The sequence below is a fragment of the Diorhabda sublineata genome, chromosome 8 (assembly GCF_026230105.1).
Source record: "Diorhabda sublineata isolate icDioSubl1.1 chromosome 8, icDioSubl1.1, whole genome shotgun sequence".
Classification (NCBI taxonomy): domain Eukaryota; kingdom Metazoa; phylum Arthropoda; class Insecta; order Coleoptera; family Chrysomelidae; genus Diorhabda; species Diorhabda sublineata.
The window spans coordinates 2,481,248-2,506,221 of record NC_079481.1 but is presented as its reverse complement, the minus strand read 5'-3'; the positions used below and the strand labels follow the sequence as shown (position 1 = coordinate 2,506,221).

The 24,974-nt window shown below is 32.9% G+C and overlaps 4 protein-coding genes across 6 annotated transcripts; 1 reads left to right on the top strand and 3 right to left on the bottom strand.

Moving 5' to 3' along the window:
• Window positions 1-83: 83 nt before the first annotated feature.
• LOC130447570 (zinc finger protein 271-like) lies at window positions 84-10,534 on the top strand. 2 transcript variants are annotated; one of them, XM_056784444.1, is made up of 3 exons: window positions 84-531; window positions 4,125-4,442; window positions 5,186-10,534. In XM_056784444.1, exons 1-3 carry the CDS (start codon window positions 237-239, stop codon window positions 7,372-7,374), a joined length of 2,802 nt encoding a protein of 933 aa, XP_056640422.1. In that variant the 5' UTR covers window positions 84-236; the 3' UTR covers window positions 7,375-10,534. The 2 variants fall into 2 exon arrangements, with proteins under 2 accessions (XP_056640422.1, XP_056640423.1); XM_056784445.1 differs by having other exon boundaries at window positions 450-531; window positions 4,112-4,442.
• A 1,455-nt stretch (window positions 10,535-11,989) lies between these two features.
• LOC130447571 (piggyBac transposable element-derived protein 4-like) lies at window positions 11,990-19,276 on the bottom strand. 2 transcript variants are annotated; one of them, XM_056784446.1, is made up of 5 exons: window positions 18,979-19,276; window positions 17,087-17,395; window positions 15,901-16,068; window positions 13,937-14,072; window positions 11,990-13,837 (listed from the first exon to the last, which is right to left on the bottom strand). In XM_056784446.1, exons 1-5 carry the CDS (start codon window positions 19,274-19,276, stop codon window positions 12,067-12,069), a joined length of 2,682 nt encoding a protein of 893 aa, XP_056640424.1. In that variant the 3' UTR covers window positions 11,990-12,066. The 2 variants fall into 2 exon arrangements, with proteins under 2 accessions (XP_056640424.1, XP_056640425.1); XM_056784447.1 differs by lacking the exon at window positions 15,901-16,068.
• On the bottom strand, window positions 17,528-22,479 carry LOC130447581 (zinc finger protein OZF-like). Its single transcript, XM_056784465.1, has 2 exons — window positions 22,269-22,479; window positions 17,528-22,055 (listed from the first exon to the last, which is right to left on the bottom strand). Exon 2 carries the CDS (start codon window positions 21,928-21,930, stop codon window positions 20,755-20,757), a length of 1,176 nt encoding a protein of 391 aa, XP_056640443.1. The 5' UTR covers window positions 21,931-22,055; window positions 22,269-22,479; the 3' UTR covers window positions 17,528-20,754.
• LOC130447582 (uncharacterized) lies at window positions 22,210-24,321 on the bottom strand. Its single transcript, XM_056784466.1, has 3 exons — window positions 23,870-24,321; window positions 23,389-23,579; window positions 22,210-23,331 (listed from the first exon to the last, which is right to left on the bottom strand). Exons 1-3 carry the CDS (start codon window positions 24,165-24,167, stop codon window positions 22,954-22,956), a joined length of 867 nt encoding a protein of 288 aa, XP_056640444.1. The 5' UTR covers window positions 24,168-24,321; the 3' UTR covers window positions 22,210-22,953.
• Between the last annotated feature and the right edge of the window lie 653 nt (window positions 24,322-24,974).

Below are 24,974 nucleotides of genomic sequence, written 5' to 3'. Positions count from 1 at the left end.
ATATATATATATATATATATATATATATAGCACTCCTCTAAAAAATTCAATAACTTACAAATTATAACATAACCTCTTAACTCAAAACGCCTCGTAACTCTAATTGTCGTGAGTGCTTAGAGGAATGCACCCTCTATTCATCCAAGATGTGTTGCAAGGTTTTGACAATTTCGTACTGTCTTTTTTTAAAATAATATTTTCCTATTAAAATTATCTAATCAAGAACATATAAAGAAATGGATATACTAAATATTAAAGAAGAAATGGATACTTACGAGGATTTTCCATCCATTGTCGATGTTGGGTCGATTGGGGAAGTATCTACAGTAACAATTCAAAATGTAATTGGAAAAGTGGATGGAATTCACCCAATAAAACATGAAATAAAAGATGAATTAGATACAGTGGAAATATTTAATAACCATGTGGATATAGGTAACAATAGAAAAAGGAACATTTCTAGTACACACAACATTAGAAATCAAAAGGACTACTTAAAAATTGACAGTGGAAACAGAAGTAAATCCAAAGGTAAGTTGAACTAATTTATGACTGTTTCAGTGTTATATATAATTAATTTATTAGTATTTGCATATAAAATAACTTCAATAATATCTACTTTAAATTTGGTTAAATTCTTCAACTGTAATACCACTGTGAGTCCGTCACCCCGCCTTACCCCAGCATTTATTTCAAATTCCTCAGATGGTCCGTTTTTTGTTATTACCCTTGATAGTCATTTTCACCAATTATAACAACTTTTTGTTGGTACTTGTAGTTTTTCCATGTCCTTTATAATTGCCCTTCTTCTCAGACTTTAGAATGCTTGTTTGAAGTCGATAATGATGCGCGTTAGCACTCAAACGTATACCTCATTACGTTATTAAAAATACTTTCATTACAATTTTTGGTTAATTGGTTTCTAATTAGATGAACTTTGTAATAGTTAAATAATTTTCTTTATTTATTGGGTCTATGGTTCAGAATAGAATGTAGCCTATTATAATGTCATTATGTGTATTATAATGACATCTTTTCACAAAAGTTCGTGGTAAAAATCCATGGATAACTTCACACGGATAAAGTTCTCATGGAATGTCTAGAGATAATAAAGACTAAGAATTAAAAATAAAATCAAAATGGTAAATTAATTTTTCTTCAGTCCTTACTTCACAAATATATAGCAATACTTAAGCAATTAAATTATTGGGAATTTTATTAGAACATATAAGTTATTAACTTGAGTTATTTAGGTCTTTTTTATCATTTATACCTTATTAGTTCTTATGAATGTGAATCATTTCTAAAAATTCTTTTTTTCAACTATTTTATAACACACTTAAAAATCCATACAAATTTTCTGCAAACTTTTTTTAGTTTTATTAAATAGTTGCAGGACTGTTAAGCAAATGGAAATATATCCAACCAAACTCTATGGGGTTAACGATATGTGAATATTGTGGGAATTTATACACAAAACAAGTGGAATTTTTATGTCACTTTTCCACATGCCATTGTATAAAAAGAAATAAGATTAAACTTCACCATATATTTAAACAAGACTTGCAGGACACCACAAACCAGTTGGATGTTACTGATAATTTAAACACAAATGCACACGAGGATTCAAAATCTTTTGTAGAGGAGGAAAGTCATCCAAATATACAGTTGAATACTTGCACGGGATCAAAACCATTTTATTGTGTTATTTGTTTGAGAACTTTTACACGTAGAAGTAATTTAAGCAGCCATTTTCGTATTCACATCAAAGAAAAACGTTTCAAATGTGATTCTAATGAAACTGTTCATAAAATTAATTTAAATAAGTATTTGCCTATAAGAGAAAAGCCATTCAAATGTGACATTTGTTTGAAACCATTTTCCCGTAAAAATAATTTGAATACACATATGCGTAGCCACACAGGGGAAAAACCATTCAAATGTGACGTTTGCTCGAAAATTTTCTCACGGAATGCTACTTTAATCTCACATTCACTTATTCACACGGGGGAAAAGCCATTTAAATGTGACTTATGCTCAAAAACGTTCTTAAAGAAAATTCAGTTGACCACACATCTACATAATCACTTTGGAGACAAGCCGTACAAATGTGACATTTGTTTGAAACAATTTTCACATAAAGGTAATTTGAACACACATATGCGTAGCCACACAGGGGAAAAACCGTTCAAATGTGACGTTTGTTTGAAAACTTTTTCACAGAACTCTAGTTTAATCACACATTTACGTATACACACAGGGGAAAAGCCATTTAAGTGTGACGTTTGCTCGGAAACTTTCTTACAGAAAATTCAGTTGACCACACATCTACGTAATCACTTTGGGGACATGCCATACAAATGTGATATTTGTGAAAAAAAGTTTTCGCGGAAAAACAATTTGAACAGACATTTGATTATCCATACAGGAGAAAAGCCATTCAAATGCGACATTTGTTTGAAACCTTTCGCGCAAAAAAGTGGTTTGAATACACATTTACTCAGTCACACAGGTGAGAAACCATTCAGTTGTGGCATTTGTCCAAAGTCTTTTGCACGAAAAAGTTGTTTGAATAAACATATGTCCAATCATACATTGCAAGAGACAATCAAATCTGCTTGATAAATTATTTAACATTATACATAAACAAATAATGAAGGAGCTCATGAACTAGAATTTTTTGTGAAATTCAGCTATAATTGAAAATGTTTGCCCCCTCCCCCGAAAATGAAGTTGTATTACTACTATTCACAATGTACGAAGGGACAGAAATTGCCAAAATTAACAAGTGGGCGTGCGCTGTAGGCTCTCCCACTACACACTCCGCCATTATTGATATTCAGGGGTCAGTCGGCGTTGTGCTACGGCCACGTAAACATATATGCTCCCGCCAAATGTGAATCGTTTTCTACAGGATCTACTCCAGCAATTTTTTCTATCTTTCTCACGATATTATCGACAGACAACAAATGATTTGCTTAGAATTTATTTTTATAAATGTTTAAAATCAGTTTTTTTCATTAATATTAAAATGCAGTTTTTTTTGATGTCTTTTTTAAATCGATTGTGGCAGTACAAATTTGGATTTCCTTCAGCTGTATCGGTATCTGACATTTTAAAAATATTAAACTTGAAAAACACAGTACACCAAAGATCTTTTAAAATATACTAGCACACAACGAAACTGACCATTGGGACCCTGTAGCGATAAAGCAAAAACTATTAATACCATCGCCTGATTGCAGTTAAATCTGATTGGCCAGCGTACAAAACGTCTGGGTTAAGTTTTTTTCTTTGAAATGGCGATTTTTCGTCTAACTTGAATGGACTATACTTTATAGACGTTCCACACAGATGGTCTAAAGATGTATCATTTTTGTAATTCAATGATAGATGGATCTGTTAGCATAACTACATATCAAGTTGGGGAATTTGAGACAAAATGGGATAATTTGATGTTGGTAGACATGTTTCTCTTGATGACTCATTATTGTTGGGTTATGCCCCGTGTTTGTGTCCTATAAACAATATTAATTAAACTGCAATTGATGAATTTTATTAAAATTGGGTATAATTACTAAAGGTCTAACATTTAAATTAGCTATTTTTGTATGCAATATTTTGTTTAAAAAAAAATATAGTTTCTTCAAGTTTTATTTTTATTACTAAATATACATACGTTATGTTTAGATCATCAGATTACTTTCAAAAGCCCTTTTGTCTACGTTTTACTTGGATAACGAAATAAATACTCTTACAACATTTTTCTCCCAACAAGATTAAAATAAATACATCTCCAAATTTATTTTTTTTCATAATAGTTTTCAAAATTTCATCTTTTGTATTGAAAATATACCATTTTGTGAAATATAATACACCAAAACATGAATTTCAAAATTCATCAAATTCATACTACCTTCAAATAATTCAAATTACGCGCCATGAATAAAATTTGAATTTGCCAGTATTATATGAAGGATGTCATATTAGTAGTTCCAGTTTAGACCCCAGGCGTCCATGTTCATCAAAGTTGTGTTCCAAGGCTTTGACAACCTCTTAGACTATATTGTTGTAATAATACTGACTATTATATTAAAATTTTCTAATCAAGGAAATATACCTAGAGGTTATAAAGAAAGAAATGGATATCCAAAACGTTAAGGAGGAAATAAATACTTATGAGGATTTTCCATCTATTATCGATGTTGGGAAAGAATTTTTGGATGAAGTATCTACACTAACAAATGAACATCTAATTGGAAAAATGGATGGAATTCAAATAAAACATGAGATAAATGATGAATTAGATACAGAGGAAATATTTAATAACCATGTGGATACAGGTAGCAACAGAAAAACGAACATATCTAATACACACGACATCATTAGAAACCAACTGAAATATTTAAAAGAAGACGTTAGAAAGAAGACTAAATCGAAAGGTGAGTTGAACTGATTTTTTCCCATTTTAATGTTATATATAATTTATTAGTGCTTGCATGTTAAATATCTTCAATAACAATAAACATACAAAATTGTTTCATTTGACATATCTTTATATAAAAATGTACACTAAGTCTAGAATAACTTTCATTGTTACTTTAGGATTAGTTTTCATGGTCGCTGCACTGCAAATACATCTAGTCTGTGTATCTTTGTCAGGGAATATCTAGACAATTGTATGAGTTTTCTCTCCAAAAATTACTTCATAAGCTGTTATTATGTATAATATCTGTAACTTGTACTTATCACAGAGTTTTCTTAGTTTGCTTTCCCATATGAATGCAACCACTTTTGTTTTATCCCAGTGTAAAATGATTCCATAAAAAAATTATTGCAAATACAGAGTTCCTACAGTGAATATTTGTCTCTCGATATTTAAGGTAACTTTTGGTTTCCATTGCATAATGTTTCTGATGAAAGTCCATAACTGTAATATTACATAAAATTGCTTTTAGTCTTTACCCACACTTACCACTGTAGAACATACTCCTTTGAGTAAATGAATGAAATTATAAGTCTAATCTCGATGTTTCTTTAAAATAATTTATTTAATTCACTTGTTTATGTGCTTATATTCCCAATTTCCTTACCAGTTTCAAACTCTATTTAATAACATACTATATATTAATGGAATTGTAATATTTTAATGATTTATATAAATTTTTTCAATTTTCGTTAACAGTTGCAGGACTGCTAAGAAAATGGAAATATATCCAACCAAAAGCTATGGGATTAATGATATGTGTATATTGTGGGAATTTATACACGAAACAAGTGGAATTCTTATGTCACTTTTCCACAAGCCATTGTGTAAAACAAAATAGGAATAAATTTCACCATCAAAATTACATTTTGAGAAAGATTAATGTGAAAGATGAAATAGAAGTAGTTGAACATAAATTTAAAGAAGAGTTGCAGGAAACCATAAATCAGTTGGATGTTGCTCATTCAAACCCTTGTGTAGGTGAGGGTTCAAAATCATATGTAGACGAGAAAAGTGATTCAAATATACAGTTGGATACTCACACAGGATCAAATCCAATTTATTGTGTTATTTGTTTAAGAACTTTTACACGTAGAAGTAGTTTAAGCAGCCATTTTCGTATTCATGCCAGAGAAAAACGATTCAAATGTGATTCTATGGAAACTGTTGATAATATTAATTTAAATAACTATTTTCCTGTTTATACAAGAGAAAAACCATTCAAATGTGATATTTGTTTCAAACTGTTTCCATATAAAAGTAATTTGAATGTACACATGCGTAGTCATACAGGAGAAAAGCCATACAAATGTGATGTTTGTTTGAAAACTTTTTTACAGAAAAGTTGTTTGAATAATCATTTGCGTATTCACACAGGAGAAAAACCATTCAAGTGTGATATTTGTTCAAAATCTTTTACCCAAAAAATTAATTTAGTTGCACATTTACGTATTCACATGGGAGAAAAGCCACTCAAATGTGGCATTTGTAAGAAATCCTTCATACACAAATTTAGTTTGAACAAACATTTACGTATTCACACAAGAGTAAAACTACTCAGACGTAATTACTTGCAAATTTCTACTTCACACCATCACACAGGAGAGAAACCATTCAAATGTCATATTTGTATGAAATCTTTTCCATATCAAATTAGTTTAAATAAAAATTTGTCTGTGCATACTGGAGAAAAACCGTTTAAATGTGACATTTGTTCAAAAACTTTTTCACAGAACACAAGCTTGATTAGACACTCACGTATTCATACTGGGGAAAAGCCATTCAAATGTGATGTTTGTTTTAAACTGTTCTCGTATAAATATTGTTTAATTACACATTTACGTATACACACAGGGGAAAAGCCTTTCAAATGTCACCTCTGTATGGAATCCTTTACACAGAGAAGTAGTTTAAATATACATTCACAAAGTCACAATGGAGAAAAACCATTCCAGTGTAACATTTGTTTGAAATCTTTTCCTCATAAAATCAGTTTAAACAATCATTTACCTGTACATACAGGAGAAAAGCTATTTAAATGTGAAATTTGTTCTAAACAATTTTCACATAAAAGTAATTTGAATGCACACATTCGAATTCATACAGGAGAAAAGCCATTCAAATGTGACATTTGTTCGAAACCGTTTACCCATAAAAGTAATTTAAATATACATATGCGTAGGCACACAGGGGAAAAACCATTCAAATGTGATGTTTGTTTGAAAACTTTTTCGCAGAACTCTAGTTTAATGGCACATTCACGTATTCACACAGGAGAAAAGCCATTTAGATGTGACTTATGTTCAGAAACGTTCTTACATAAAAATCAGTTGACCACACATCTACAGAATCACGTTGGACACAAACCGTTCAAATGTGACATTTGTTTCAAACCATTTTCACAAAAAAGTAATTTGAATACACATATGCGTAGCCATACGGGCGAAAGACCATTCAAATGTGACGTTTGTTTGAAAACTTTTTCGCAGAACGCTAGTTTAATCACACATTTACGTATCCACACAGGGGAAAAGCCATTCAAATGTCACTTTTGTTCGGAAACTTTCCTACAGAAAATTCAGTTGACCACACATGTACATAATCACTTTGGAGACATGCCATTCAAATGTGATATTTGTGAAAAAAAGTTTTCGCGGAAAAACAATTTGAACAGACATTTGTTTAGTCACACGGGAGAAAAGCGATTCAAATGCGACATTTGTTTGAAACCTTTCGCGCAAAAAAGTGGTTTGAATACACATTTACTCAGTCACACAGGTGAGAAGCCATTCAGTTGTGGCATTTGTCCAAAGTCTTTTGCACGAAAAAGTTGTTTAAATAAACATATGTCCAATCACACATTGCAAGAGACAATCAAATCTGATTGAAGTTATTAACGATATCAATTTATAAACAGTAGTCCTTTCTTACAAATTTTATTACTTCGAAGATAAAAACATCCTACAAAATGTATGAAACAAGATTATGAAAGTGGACTGTCCTGGTTAGCACTCTTTAGTGTTCCCAACTCTCAAAAATTTATCTCTAAAACCCTACTCAAATACCCTTTAAAACCCCCACAATTACAAGGGATTCCCCCTAAAAAAAATTATTATTTATAAAATGTATAATTAAATATTTTTAAATAAATAATTTTGTCTTCAGCAACATCATTTTTTACGATCAACTTTTTTTGATATGGCCATGAAACTATAATGTCCAATAATTTGGTTAGGTGTTTAGCACCGGAGCGCTACGGAACAAAAGAATAGAAAATTTAGATGTTAATAAAAAATTTATAATAATAAATGTTGTTATTGTGGAAAAGACAGATGTCGAGTGATTTTATTTTTAACGAAACAAAGTGAAAATTCTGTACAATTAGATGACTAAAACTAATTAATAAAATTGACATTGACAGTGATGTCAAAACAGTTGTACCAATATAAACTGATATTAAACACACCCCCTTTATTAAAACAATTTTAGCCTTCAAATGTTTTGTTGATAAATTATCTTGATTTTAGGTCTCTTTTGATTAAAATTTCGTTTAAAATCATATAATACTGACGTGTCGATCTGTTGCGGCCCTTATCAAAATCTAACCTTGGAATTTAATCTATAGATCACCTACATCATTAATAACAAAATAAAAATTTGTTTTTATTCGTGTATTTGATTCAGTTTCAACAATTTTTGAATATTTATTATTGAAAGTTTTTAATATTTTAATGCAGTTTTATTTCTTTATCGTTTTGATGACCTTTTAGTCTATTATAAATAATTTCATAAAATGGACTCTTAACGATTACTGGCTATTGTATGTTCTCTTAGACAATTTTTTAAAGCGTTTCCCTTAACAGCAATCTTTACTATTCGTGAAGTACGTACAGTATTAAAGGGACGAATTTAGGAACATTTTCTATCGGTTTATAGTCAGATTAAAGCTGCTCCCTCATTAGCAAGTACAGTTTCTGTACCGGCAGCATACCGACGCTATGTTATCAAATAGAGACATTCGGATTGGTCGGTAGGATTCGTCTGCTCTCGGTATGCAAGATCAGTCAAGGTTCTGCATCAACTAAGTGAATAGCTGCGGAATATGTTTTCTCATTTGTTGTATGAAATAATGTCTAGAGTCGGAAATGTTAAAATTGGTGCTAAAGATTGAAAACCGCCCGTGTCCGACATTATCTGAATATTCACGTAATGACCTTATTGAGAAAGCTTGGGTGTAAAGGTCATTCTGTACATAAAGTCAAAATATTTATCATCTTGAGATAATTCCTTGGATGTCACGGTTAAACTGTTTTCAATGTAAGGATGTGATAATAAACAAACATCGTTACAACTTCATCTTCGCTGCTGCAGGACATTTTGTTTTCAAGGTCAAAGCAGTACTAAACATTTTATTCAATTTCATAGAGCAGCCTAAGAATGAAGAGGCTTTCAAAGCAGTTTATGTTTTGTATATAGCTGAACATCTAAATGCAACTAGGAATTTTGAACCCCTAGTTACTTCACTTTATATAGAATGTCTTTCGAGGGCTGTAAATTGCTGCTACGATGAGAGAAGTATATGTTTCCGAGTTTAATTGTTACTACTTGAATTTTATCTGTGATATAATCCTCTAAGGGTTCAATAAATTGGGAAAACAAATACGTTCTCTAGCTGCTTCAGCCAGTACTATATATTCAGCTTCCGCTTATTGTTTCTCGGTATTTCAACACAAAATTCCTCTAAACCCTTCAAATAAAAATCCTGCGGTAGATTTCCTGCGGTGTCTAACTAACAAGAGTAGCAAACGCCAAGTGTCCGGCACACCTACATCTGTTTCGGTCATACAGTTAAAAAAAACTGGATCTTGCATGCCCCATAAGGCTACATTAGGAACTATTTTAGTTTGAATACCAAACCGCAATATTAAAAACTTGTGCAGAATAAGGTTGTATGTTTGATTCACTCTTGTTAGTTTAGTTGCATCAGTTTACATTTCATCATATTATTATAACACCAACGATTGTGAAACCGTGGCGAATAAAAACGGTGCCAATGCTTCGTGTCAGTTCTGATGCTTTAACCCCGATCAGCTAACTGACCCTAAGCAAATTGGCCTAAGTAGCTCTTTCTTAAATAATATATATTTGAATTTGGTTGTTCGTTTGTAACTTTGATTGTATATAATAAATGTTTGAAATTAGATAAGTCTGAACTATTTTATTATCCAAAGTTTTAAAAAAGCCAACCAACTTGATTTGTCTTAGACGCATTAACGCTCCGGGTTGTCACGCGCGGTCAAGTTCGGTTTTATTCTCTCTTTAGAACTTGAAACAAACCAAGGTCCCTTGGCCGAATTTCCTATCGGTTTATTCTGATCATCAATATTTTAATATCAGTTGCTTTATCGAAATTAATTTCAACAAATTCGATAGTTCTTCAGGAAACACTTGACACATATTCCGGTCGATTGAGACATAAAAATAGTGGTCAAATAACAAAAATTCCCAAATATTGGTGGTTGGTTTACCATTAAAAATAAAGTTTTAAAAATCCCCATCGATCCTATGTGTGTGTTTCCCGTCTCATGGAAATAATGAATTTTGACTTTGTTTAATAACTTTTTTTATTTTGTAAGTCTGTTCCAAACGCTTTTTATGTTTTTATCATTTGTTGCAAACTTAGAATCTGGGGTTAAATTGATCAAACCAGTCGTTGAATAATTGTACACAATCAGCTGCTTTCTTCCAATTACTATTATGAGGCATGTGTAATGAAATATTACACGGATAAGGAAAGAAACAATTTTTATGCAATTCAGACCACAAAGCAATATTTCCAAAACCCAAATCACTGGAAATTGCCACTACTGTGATATTGGTCATAAATAATTCGGATATTATTTCCTCTAGAATGTGTTTGGTCATCGGCTGGTCTAAGTGGTAGTAGACCAGCTGTTTCCACTTGGAAAATATACCATGTGCTGTCCTATTATCTATCTACGTTTTTTTGTCAATATCAATTTTATTCGAATTTTGTCTACAGTATGACTTTCTTCAAAATTCATCGACTTGTATTAGATGAGACCCATCTTCTTAAGGTGGAGAGAGCCGGTAGAGGATAGCTATTTGTCCTTAGATATCTATAAGCCTTAGGACTAACACTCCGGAGAGAAATAGCCGATGCAATATCTTCTGACGACCACCGGATTTTTTTCCCTTTTATTGGATCCATCAATTTTCGAATTTGTCCCTCTGTGAAAACAGTTGCCAATGCATCTTGATATTTTTTATGTGCTGAATCTTTTACTACATCAATGTTTCGAAGAAGTGCCTCCCTCTGCTCTTCTAACATTTTTATTTTTTCCTTCAAATTATTTATCCTAAAACAAAAAAGTCTCAGTTCAGATTTCAAATGATTCAAAATTATACTTATGTTCAACTTACTCCCGCTCTTTGTTTGCATCATTATTTTCCATGTTAACTGCAGTTTCATGTACTTCAACCAACATAGATTCGTCATTGGACATTTGAAAATGGTATTCGTGATTAAAAGTTGAAGGTTCAGATACCATACAATGTGATGATTCCCTTAATATTTCTTCTACAGCACTTCGTTGCCTTCTTTCATAATTCCTAATTGACCGTTTTGCGCTTTTTGGTTTTTGTAAGGAGCCAGGAAGGTGTAATACTGGAAAAGCGTCAATTTTTAAATTTCTACTATTTCTGGGGAACTAGTTTTAACAACTTTTGTTGCAAAGGATACGCGCTCAAATAAATAAATAACTGTAGTTTTACCAATATCAATAGCAGAAGACAGTTATGCGAGGAACAATCAATATTTCACCGTATAAAATTCGGTATACATCTAACAAACCGTCGGTCCACGTGGACTCATCATCTCCACTGTTTACCGATGAAAATGTCGAATCTTTAACATAATTGCATTTCTGTGTAAGTCGTATGTACACAATATTCCTGCCAGAAACACTGCGGTAAACATTGGCGTAGCTTGGTGAGATTCAATACGGCAACCATTTTGATAGATTATCACTGAGTACGGGGCTATTTGAGATAAACCTTTGGCTCTGGCGGAAAGGTTATGTGATACAATTTATTCGATCTAACATTAATTTGAATTAAAAAAATCCCAAGGTGCTATTTCCGATAATTAAGCGGATGCGTCTCGGCACGCTCTCCGTCAGTGGTGAAGGGATCAGTTCACCTGTATAGCGGGTAGCCTAACTTCATGATTTACCTTCTAACTAATTCGTTGTAAATTCCAATACCGTGAGATTAAACTAAAATCAAATAAAAAACGACATTTTCAAAAAAATGTAATTGTGTATATTAATTACGTTAACGATTACTTAAAATCAAGTACATATTTCGCCTTTTTTTATTGTCAATCTAATAAAATTGTTGTAGGAAATATAACAAATAAACAACCTTCCACATTTTTTTTATAAAACTTTTATTTTATGTACAATTTTTCAAAAACTCATTTACTAAAATTAACATGAGAAAATTTATATAAATTCAATTAAAATTATATTTACAAACAATACACGCATGTAATACAATTACAATTCCATATTTTTATGATAGTTAACGAAACAGTCAACTAAGCACAAGGGGGGTTTATTCGGACAGGCCGGGCATAAGTGGGCTGTTTCTTGCCGTTTTTTATTTTTTGCGCAAAATACACACCTCTTTCGGATTTTTTTATTTGATTTATGGGAAACCCCAAAAAATGAGGGAAAATGCGGAGAAAGCCCCTTACTACCCCGCTTTAGAGGTAGGCTCGTCATCGGTGAAACTGTCACCGGTGGCAACAATGATTTAACTACCGAATTTCTAAAATCGTATAAGTCCATCTTTGGATGGCATTTATTGTACAGGATGAAGGCGTTGTACATGCAAAGATGGAGTATGTGAATACCGATTTTTTTCGACCATTTGAGCGTTTTCCGTTCAATCGGGTAATAACTCATCATTTGATCTAAATGATCAACGCCGCCCATCGATTCGTTATATTTTGAAACCATTTCAGGTTGCTGGATAACAATTCCTCGACGGGTGGTTACATCGTTCATTTTTCCAGAAAATTCTGAACTGATCATCAGCACTACCCTTTTGTGTCGCCAATTGAGGACACCTACTCCTTCTCCGCTGTAATAGTCAACGACCTCGCCCCTTTTGGTCTTTGCTAAAATTACTTGAGGAGGATTACCTTTGCGATTACTCCTAAGAGTTCCTGTCACATAAGTCTTCCGCTCAAGAAGCTCGTGGACAAGGTTCACGCTGTTGTAAAAGTCGTCCATAAATAGAGAATGGCCAACATCGAGTTTTCCGTCCATCAATTTACGAACAACAAGATCGGCATGCCCTTTTCCACCAATTTCTTGATCGGAAGCACCTGTGTAAACGATAAATCTTAGCACAAGACCAGACGCCTCGTTCAGCATATACATTTTTATCCCATATGGATGGGCCTTATTTCTCAAATATTGCCGCAAAACAGACCGACCTCTCCAAAGAACCGTGGACTCATCGATGTAAAGATTCTTCGTTGGAATTATCAAAGCGTCCATGGTTCTACGAAAAATGTCTATCAGAGGCCGTATTTTATACAATCCGTCAGCGGGAGTTGGTTCATTGGGCTCAGGATTTTTTGCGAAATGCAGGCATTGCAAGATCCCGAAAAACCGATCCCTGCTCATCACCCTACGGAAGGAGGTTAGCCCAAACAAAATTGGATCGGTGTTCCAATAATCCGACAGTCTATTGAGCGAAACCGTCCCCGTATGAAAGAGAAGCCCTAAAAAATATAAAAATTCATCGCGCTCCAAATCCTTCCACGTCTTTATTAGGGCCCTAGGAGCAGTTGAGGTGGCACTCAAAAATAAGGCATACAAATTTGTCTGTACGATTATGTGATTCATCATTTCTTCCGTTAATATTAAATTTAAAAAATCTCGGGGGGTTGATAAACCGCTTATATCTTGTGCGACCCCGGGGTTTAGGGTAAAGGGAATAGGGTCGACGTCTGGCCTTTCTCTCGACCATTGTCTTGCAATAGGAGGATTGGGTAAACGATTAGAATTATCTACTTGTACAGATTCTTGTTCAATAGGGCCATGAACTGGAACGGAAAATTCCATGTCGTCTCCGTCATATTCAACCTCATCCAGAGGCTCCACAAATAGATTTTCCCGGTCCAACTCTTCCAAGCTCTCGTCCATTTCGTTGAAGTCTTCTTCGTCTTCTTCAGCCAACATTCTCATCAGCTCTTCCCTCGTGTATACAATTGTACTCGAAGAATAGACAATCTCTTGTTTCCTCCGTTTCGAGCTAAAACAATTTATTAGCAAATTACATCTCGACTCAACTTTTAGTAGAGTGGACAAATCACTTCAAAAAAAGGAAAACGAATGTAATATTTTCACAAACCTAATTCCATCGTGAGGAGCAGAAGCTGTAGTTGGTTCTGGAGCAGTACTTGTTGACGGAATTGGCTCAGGAACTACACTTTGTGGTCCGGTTTCTTCTGATTTTCCCGTTCCTCTTCGTGGACGAACCATTTTTACTGGAAAAAAATACGTATCTTTTCAGTTGACAAAATTTACTCATCAATGCACTCTCCAAATTAAATTTTGTTTTTCTCTGACGAATGTTCATGATTACTTCTAAAAATCGTTTTTAAAAGTTAGAATGGGATAAAGCGAAATCAGGAAAAATAAAAACAGAATGTTTAAATGGAGAAATAAATCCCAAAACTTGAAAAATAACTAAAAAAACAAAATAAAGAATCTAAAAATGACGATAATTCTAAGAATGGTCTCAAAAATAAATGTTTGGTCCAATTTACAAGAATTTTTATATACAACTTGCAAAGTTATTTATCAAAAATGGTTTTATAAAATAGATTGAACGATATGTTGAAATCTACGAAAAATGTGTTTCACTTACCTGAAATTCGATTTAAAATAAAGGCACACTTTCACTGGTCCGATTTTAAAACTTTAAGGAGTCTGCCCACTACACCGTATCATACCATGACCGTGTTATGAACGTATCAAGCACGGAAGGCAATACGATACGGCTTGCTTTGTCCACTGAAACGAATCGACGGCGTTTAATGCCCGTATGATGCCGGTTTGGTGTCCGAATGTTGGATGAGGAGAAGAAGAGAACCAAAAACCCACTCGGCGCTACTGGATTCACGAGACTATAAAAAAAACGGTAAACTGAAGAATATCGGACGTTGTACAGGCACTCAGTTGAAGATGAAGAAACGTTTTTTCGGTATTTCCGAATGTCTACATACCAATTGCTGCAAAAATTGCTTCAGAGAATCTCTGTCACCTAAAGAAAAGCTTGCCGTGTGTTTACGGTAAGTAAATAAATTTTTTACATATTATTAATGAAACATTTATTTCAATTACGTATAAAAATGAATTAGAGACCTATTGAAACATATTTTCAGACCGATTAATCCAATCGTTGCCAGCCGTATTCCAAGGAGACGTAGGTATAAGTGTAGCGCTTGTTCGAACGCTTGAAGAGCTCGATGCTGGAGATGGGGTGTCCGTATATTGAGGTGGCGCGAGCTGCTGTAACTCCATTTCAGAAACGAAACCGAATGTCTTATTTTTTGCTATTGCTTGTAGGTAAGGCGAAAATTTTTTTACTGTTGCTGATATACTCAAAAAGAAACGATCGAGTTCGTCGTGGTCACACTGTCGCGAAACATTCTTTTGCTCGTCTAATAATCTAGACATCAAAACAGCGGATGCTGACTGTTTCGCCTTCTTTATTGCCTTTTTTACTTCACTCTGTTGTGGTTGTGACGATATATTATGAACAATACTGTCGTTTTCACTCCGAATTTCAGTATCGTGAGGGTTCTGGATTTCAGTAACCTCTTCTTGAGACTTTTCATCGTCGCTCGACAGGTCAACGCTATCTACAGTTTTTTTTGCGACCAAAAATGAAGCCACAAAAGACAACTCGTCCTCATATTTCCATTTCTTAATTTTCTTGGCTGCCCGTCCGCTACTTTCGCCTTTTTTCTTATTTATTGCTCTTCTATACGCATCTCTTAGCCCTTGCCATCTTTGTTTACAAGCTGCAGCTGTAAAAAAACGTAATATGCACTTTAAAAAACATAATACTGATACTGACGCACTGCTCCTAAAGTTGCACTATACCCTAACCCAACACAAAAAGAATATTTGCAATCGGACTTATAGTTTCGGAAAATCGATGGACAAACTGGGGGTAATGCAGTTTCTACCGCTTTTGAAGAACGCGATCAATTTGCGGATTTCTTTCAAACAACTGAAGGCCAATTGGACTGGATAACCATGTAATCAAATTGCTTATTCAAATAAATAATAATTTAATAAACATACCTGATTGTTTCAGTTCTTCCGAAATTTCCTTCCAAGCCATTTCCTTTTTCGCACTATCCGTATATTTCGGGTGTTGTAGATTATATAAAAACTCGTATTTACGGACGAGTTCAATTAATTCTTCGTCATCCATTTCACACCGTATAGGTACGTGCGCGTCCCGTTCAACTGGCAACATATGACAAATCAAAATCAGTGAAGGCGTTTGTAACCCGTATAATCACCCTTTAGCTGCCTGCGCGCGTCGGTTGGACAACGTGGCGTGCCATGCGCGGAGCGTATCGGCAATATTCTCTCCGACAATTATCGACGCTCCGTGCATGGCACGCGACGGTACGGATCGGTGACGGTACGGAACGGTCTAGTGGACGTAGTGCCATGATTTTCTATACAAAGAATATTTTTTTGCCTGACACGTTCCTATTACGGTCATGGTATGATACGGTGTAGTGGGCAGAATCCTATATGTTAAGAATACCTAGCAAAATCGAAAATTTTCTTGTTTCTTTATATGCACGTATGACGAAGAAAACCACAACTGCCTATACTCATATTCGCGTTTATACAAGTCCGTGCGGTCCTTGTCAATGTCACCAGCAGTGCCCCCAGCGAAAATATCGGTTCGGATGAATTTCTGTCCGGGCACTGACGGGCGCCGTTCGGGAAACGCCAGTGTATAAACAGTCTCATAATGATGTACACTTTTTTTTTTCTGTTCGGTAACTTCCGGACACGTACTGATATATATAAATCGACCTTAATACAGCCACAGCTGTAACCGACCCTCTTCCTCCCCAAAACAAAAAAATAAACGTTTTTACTTGCAAGCTCCACTTTATTTTCTTCGGCAAAAATACCCCGCTAGAAGTATAGTTAGACGAAAACCGCCACAGCCCTGCAGAGGAGCAATTCCTATATCAGGGCCTACCTCAAACAAACCAAATTCCTTAAAAAAAATCCTCCAATCCTACCAAACTTTAACCAACGAATCTCACTCTTTTTTTGTAACGGATAGTTTGATGTCGAGTTGTAAAGTGAAGGGAAACGAGCGCGCCGGCACGCTCTCCGTATTGAATGAGTTAAAATTAATATTATTCATATCAACTATGATCCAAAATTATTTAAAATATAAGAATTTGACAGAAAAATGTTTTATTTAAAGAGCACCTCAATAAGTGTAACTCACCTTGTGTTTTAGGTGACTTTCCAGTTTTTATTCTCATATATTCAAAGTTGTTTTTAATGTTGAGTTTATCAAATGTATTACAGCTTTCCTCTTTTTTTATGGTGACCATAGATTCCTCAAATTCTCGAACTGTTTCTAGGTCGTCACTTATTTCTTCGTTAATATGATACATACTACTTGTATTTACATTTTGAAATGGGGCACTAGGCATTTCATCATTAAATTCTTGTTTGACTTTCGTATTGCAAATAAAATCATCGTGAATCTCGATTTCGTCCTTAATCACCGTCTGCTCCATATCCATTCTGTCTAGATTGTATGAAATTAAAAAATGATTATTTTAACCAAACATTCTATTTATTTAACATGATCTAATGTTAACCCTCCAGTCGTGACCCCATAAAATAATGCATAATTTTGGGTGTTGAAAGTAAACTACAGTTTTTATCAGTATTGTTGGTTTATTAATACATATAATATCAAGTATAAAAAATTTAGAATGAATCTATTGTCGAGAAAAAAATTCTAAAATACACAAAGAACAAATCATTTCAAGTTTTTTTCTACGTTTGTCAAGTCTTAAGGTTGTGAAGAAAAACTAAAATAACCTATTTGCAAAAAAAATGTGGAAGAAAAAGTTTTTTTTTCTAGCCCCAAATACTGCTATACACAGTTCTTACAAACTTTCATTGCACACTCGTTACAAATTGGCTATTGGCATTTTCTACAACTCACATTGTAACATCTTTTTCTTTTACTTTTTTCCTACAGGATTTTGTTGGTTAAGGAGGGACTCCTGGGGCGTTTCCACTTTTAAAACTCTACATATGCCTAAACGCAACCCTTCTTGCAGTGCCTTGTTGGCCAAAGTTCCAAGATATGTTAAACCTTTTTTGGAAAGAATATTTCCTAAGGGAACTGAGAGGAACCAATTGTCCCCTATCACATTGCAGTTGGTACCAAAAATATATTAGTCCATAATCATTAGAATGTTTACCTTTGAATATATATGCATTGTAGCAATATGAGAGACGAGCATCTCAAAGCATCATCATTTTAATGCCAAACCTAGCAGGTTTTCTCAGTATGTATACTTTGAATTTACACCTTCCTCTGAACTTGGCAAGCATTTCTTCAACGCAAATAATATATGCCCCCCAAAAAAAGCTCTGTTAACCTTGAATGTTGCTCCATATAATAAGAGCCCCAACAAAGCTCTCAGTTCAATGAAATTGGTACCTCTTATCTCTAGAATAAATATAGAATTACATCTTCTCTGATGAAAGTGATGGTGTTCAACCCAATAACAATATGTTTAATGATTCTAATTTTAAACATTTAGTTTTTTTTTTAAATACACCTGGTATTATAATTCTAATTTTTTTTAAACCAACTACAATGAAAACACCGGTGATAGAAACTAAAGACATCAACACAGAATAAATTATGCTGGATGTAGGAATACCATTTTGTTTACTGTCTAGTACCTCAACAGATTTCATGTAATTTGAGGACGCATTAGGGACTAGAGTAGGAAAATAGGGAAAAGAATTGTAACAAAAAATGATGTATAATTCAGGTATGTGCACTGCCAAGCAAATTTCACCTTTTCTGTCTTTGTAATACTCAAGTGATGCTATTTAAAGTTATCATAAACTAAGAGAATGCAAGAACTTAATGAGCAAAAAATTTCAAAATTGGTATCTAAAGATTGGAATCAAGAAGAATAAAGGACCTGTTTAAAGTTGAAGAAATAACTGAAATACTTTATTCTGATTATTCTCAAATAAACAGTATTTAAAATGTCTGAAGTATTAAGGAAAATAAAAATCTACAAAAATATTATCATGAATTTGTTACATCTAAATAGCAAATCAATGAGTGTAACTCACCTTGTGATTTAGTTGGCTTTCTAGTTTCTATACTCATATATTCCATTTTGTTTTGAGTGCTGAGTTTATCAAAAGTATTACAGCTTTCCTCTTTTTTTATGGTGACCATAGATTTTTCAAATTCTCGAACTGTTTCTAAGTCGTCACTTATTTCTTCTTTAATATGATGCACACTACTTGTATTTACATTTTGATATGCGGTACTAGGCATTTCATCATTAAATTCTTGTTTAACTTTCGTATTGCAAATAAAATCATCGTGAATCTCGATTTCGTCCTTAATAACTGTCTGTTCCATATCTATTGTATCACATTACGAATTCAATTGAGGTTATAACAACAAAAATTATAGTACGTACTGAAAGTGAGCATATATTCTTCTTCTATTTTTCTAATATAGTCTCAGTGTGTAGTTACGCAAGCCACCATTTTGAAGTCATCGATACTTAGAAGTTTATAGAAGACCGTAGGTCTAAGCCAAAAATTCTCACGAATGTACCATGAAATCACGAATTTTATACGAGAAATAAAAACTATATAAATACTTTGAATAAAACTTGATAAAATTATTGAATCAACTCTTCAAAAAATAACTAACGTTTCTGATCAGCAGTAACATGAAAAATCTTTGGAAATTTATGTTGGTAGTAATTGTTTAACTTTACTCTTAATTATTATTTCAATAAATAAAATTGTTTTATAATGAATGATCAATTAATAATTGATGCAGTTGAAGATAAATCCTTTAAAAAGTAATATTTCATGTATATTTAGACAACAATCCCAAGTTTTTCTTATAGTTGTGATTAATAAATTTGATAACCCGATGTAGTTTTTCAAAAAATATTTATCATGACAATTATAAAAAATTTCAATAAAAGATGTGTTGGTATAGAACAAAAGCGTGTTTTAAAACTGAATTTTATTTGGATTCTTTTAATAATATCGGCGATTTTGCTGAGTTTTGCAATTTTTATGCAGTTGATACTTCCGCAAACAACTTAGAAGAAATACGAGGTCTTACATGTATATTTGAGACATTTCATATTTTGTCCTAGTGCCTCACTCTGTCTCTCATCATATGTATTGAAGGACAACAAATGTATTATATCATGACATGTGTTAGGTTAGGTTAGGTTATAATGTATTTCTATATATGGAGGGTAGAATTATCTCGACTATTTCCACAGAAACCGATGAGTTGCTCTTTCCACGGAATTACAGTGCATCAGCATTAATATAAAAGTAAACTCATTTTTTAGTCAGTCAGTTGTGGTCATGTACAGTAAATTGTAATCATTCTATAAATAGTTTGTGTAAAATAAAGTTTTTTCGAAGTTAATAATGTGAAAGTGAAGTAAAGAGAACCATCTCTGTGCTACAGAAAGTGTCAATCAAATCCTTTACGTTACAGAGGCGCTAATATAACATAAGAGTAAATTTTAAATAAAGCGACGACTTTAGTCATTTAAAATTTTTTAACACTGCATATTCAAATAAGGCGGACGGAAGACTGAACTGAACGATCATATGATATCTCGTCCGACTGGAGCGCCACTGTGGTTAAATTTTGAAATATAATTTACCGTCTACAAGCGGACAGTTTTTAAGCTGAGCTCCCATATGAGATGGTATTCCTTACCTCTACCCGCCATATTTCTATATACTATAGTTGGAATTTGCGAACTCAGAAGTGACTTTTAGCAAAGGCATTGGTTGGTAGAGCCGCCAACCCTTTGTCAAACTTCAACTATACACATTTGTTTTGAATATAGGTCACTTTTGTATTGGTTTTATTAGAGTATGAATGCGAGAGTGTATTTCCAAACTATATTTTTTTATAAAAGAATCGAAACAAATGTGACATTTGAATGGTTTTTCACCTGTGTGATTACGTATATGTAAATTCAAAGTTTGTTTATGCGAATAAGTTTTCGAACAAATATCACACTTGAAAGGTTTTTCTCCTGAGTGATTGAGCATATGTAAATTCAAAGTTTGTTTATGTGAATAAGTTTTAGAACAAATGTCACACTTGAATGGTTTCTCTCCTGTGTTACATTTGGATGGATTTTCTTCTGAGTGACTACGCAAATGAATTGTCATGCCGTATTTGTGCGGGAAAGTTTCCGAACAAATATCACATTTGTATGGCTTTTTTTCTTTGTGAGTAAGCAAATGCTTCTTCAAAAGAGGTTTGCTTGAGAAAGCTTTTGAGCAAATGTCACATTTGAATGGCTTCTCTCCTGTGTGAATACGCATGTGTATAGCTAAATAATTTTTATAAGGAAATGATTTAAAACAAATGTCACATTTGAACGGTTTTTCTGCTGAATGCTTCGGCAAATGTACATTCAAATTGCTTTTCTGCGAAAAAGTTTTCAAACAAATGTCACATTTATAGGGCTTTTCTCCTGTGTGTGTACGCAAATGTATAGTCAACTGAGGTTTCTCTGGAAACGATTTCGAACAAACATCACATTTGAAATGCCTTTCTCCTGTATGAATAAATAAATGTTTGTTCAAACAACTTTTTCGTGAAAAAGTTTTCGAACAAATTTCACATTTGAATGGGTTTTCTCTTGTATGACTTTGCAAATGTGTATTCAAATAACGTTTTTGTAAAAACGGTTTGGCACAAATATTACATTTAAAAGGTTTTTCTCCTGTATGAATAAACATATGTTTGTTCAAATAACTTTTTCGAGATAAAATTTTTGAGCAAATGTCACATTTGAATAATTTATTTCTTGCGTTTAAATCATTTCTCTTCAATTTCTGACCATCGTATAAACTTGACTTGGAATTATGGGAGTTTCTGAAATTTTTTTTCTTTTTCCCACTGTCTTCAACTATTTCATTTTTCTCGTTCTCGTTAAGATTTCTGTTAACAGCAGGATCTGTTGTTCGCCTTTTTTTACGTTTATTATTCTGGTAAAACTTTTTGTTCATACAACGACATGTAGAAAAGTGCCAGAAGAATTCGATTTGTGTCGTATATAATTTTCCACACAACTCGCAGATTATAATCCCACCAATCGTATCCAAATTCAGATGGTTTCCAATTCTTAGCAACCCTGTAAAAAAAATTAAAACCAGTTTTTATAAATTTTCCTCTAAACATTCTTACTCCTTTTATATAAAGCAAAAAATCTCAATTTTCCAGAGGGTCAAATATTAAATTTTGAATTCGTGGGTAGGTCAGATTGAAAATAAAAAAAATGAACTGAATTATTCTAACATTTTATTTATTAAATTATACAAGTATATAGTAAACATGAGTTGTTTACCTTGAAGTTTAAATTTTAAAGATGGCAATGTGTCGATTCTTATTTTTTCAGTATAACAATCGAATTTTGACTTTTGATTTGTATCATACTGTCTCTTCAAATTAAACTTCTTACAAATAGCAACTGTTTTATTGCAAATCGAACACAAATTTGCAATTATGGAACTCGACACAACAATTGGTCTTAAAAGTGAACAATTTTTCTCAATCAATAAATTTTTCGCATGTTTGAATCATCTATCAGGCATAATAATAATGTCTTCTTGTTGTTCTTCCTTCAAACCCTGTTGTAATAAATATTAATTCATCTGGTGTTGAGCCCACTAAATATTTAAGAGTGTTTGTTTTTTTATAATCAGAACAGGTAAATGTTGGCTTTAAAGCATCTGTAGATTTCTGTATTTCTATTTCCAAACATTGGACTTTACTGTACCGAACTCGAAATGGTATTTGTAGCTACTCCTTAACTTTCTGAACTGATTTCGTATAAATTATACTTGCTGCACGATATCTCATAAACATCACCAAGTTCTTGAAAAATTTGTGCCAATCTAATTTTTCATAAAGTTGAACAAATATTATTTAAATCTAACTTGGCACTTCTATGTGTAGCTATAATTTTCCCTTGACTGTTTGATTGGAGATGTAGTGACTCAAAAAATATAAACTTTTACAGTGAATAATTTTTACAAATCATTTTGGTAGATGTTAACTGCCTTATCACTTGTAATTTCTGAGGATGGATTTCTTATTACTTCTAAAATGGGTGATGATGAAGAATCTTCTAAAATATTTAATGGGGAATCACTTTTTGCAAGTTCTGTAATATTGGTATCCATTGATGTTTCTATATCTTTTGAATAGCCAGCTGAAGTTGAGGTACTAAGAAGTTCTTCGATAACGTCGTTTTTTTGTCGTTTTAATGTCAAAGGACGAGGTGTTTCATGTAATGCCCTTTTCCTATCTTTCTGGCAATCGAATTTGGTTGGAACAGTAGTTTTTTTTAGAATTTTTTTGCATTGTGTTAGTTTCCACATCATATAATTTTCCAAATCTGTTTCAAGCTACAGTAAAAAATAACAATGAGTTAACATTTTTTTATATCAATTGATAAAACTTACATTGAAATGGTCTTCACAAACAAATACTGGGCTGCCAGGTTTTATGCTAGCATAATCCCTTCTTATAGCTTGAAACCATTGTTTTCGTCGCTTTTCCTCTCGAGGGACTTGCACAAAAACTTTATTTGGTGTTTTTATACTAGTGTTTGTACATTCTGGTACAATGCACCAATGATACGTCATCTTGTATTCTACAAAATTGAATACTCACAGCCATGCGAGTAATTTTTTAAAAGAATCCCAACAACTCTCTTTAAACTGTATTTACTTTCACTTAAGTATGTTTACTTACTTTCTACGTCACACAACAAAAGAGTTTTGATTAGGTATTTAAATTTATTTATGTTTTTTATGAATTAATATTAATATGCCATTTAGACATTAACACAAAATGAAATGAAAAACTAGGAGAAGAAAAATAGAGAAAAATATTAACATAAAGTTGTTGTATTGAAATAGCACATTAATGAATGTAACTCACCTCGTGATTTAGTTGGCTTCCTAGTTTTTATTCTAACATTTTCCATTTTGTTTTGAATATTGAGTTTATCAACCGTATTACAGCTTTCCTCTGTTTTTACGGTGACCGTTGATTCATCATATCCTTGAGTTTTTTTTAGGCTGTCATTTATTTCTTGTTTAATAGGATGCATAGTACATGTATTTACATTTTGAGAAGCAGAATTAGGCATTTCATCACATAATTCTTGTTTAACATTCATATTCCAAATAAAATCATCGTGAATCTCGATTTCGTCCTTAATCACTGTCTGCTCCATATCTATTCTGCCTAGATTGTATCACATTACGAATTGAATTTATATCAACAAAAATTATAGTACGTACTGAACGTGAGCATATATTCTTCTTCTATTTTTTTAATATAGTCTCAGTGTGTAGTTACGCAAGCCACCATTTTGAAGCCATCGATACTTAGAAGTTTATAGAAGACCTTAGGTCTAAGCCAAAAATTCTCTGGAATGTACATCATCTAAAATTTATTGGAAATAGATACTTTCAATACATCTTGATAAAATTATGGAATTAACTCCTCAAAAAATATCTAGCGTTCCTGATCAGCAACAAATGGAACATTTTGGGAATTTATGTTGGTAATCATTGTTCAACTGTCAACAAGAAATCAATGCTATTGAACCAATAAATGTTTTATGCCAATATTGCAAGGCATTCAAGTTTAGAAATAAAGCTGATGGATTGTGATACGCGAGCGGTCAATCCAAATTGACGCCATTGGTATGGCCACTAGAACCATTACAATAATTGTCTTCAAATGACGTAATTCTGTGCAACAAAATTTCTTCAAGAAAATTTTATACAAACTTTTAAGCTTCAGGGCAAATATATCATTTAACAGGTTCCTTATTACTAACGTAGTGTGTGTATGTAAACCTCTCATAACTTTTGAACGACTTATAAGTAGATTTTGAGATGTATCAAAAAAAATTTTAAATGTTTTTTTGGAATAATTTTTAAGCAGCTCGGTCGGCTTTAAAACCAATTTAAAGTCAATATTCATCGTTAATGCAGAATAACATCTGTCGGGGCAGCTAGTTAATTAGAAAAAT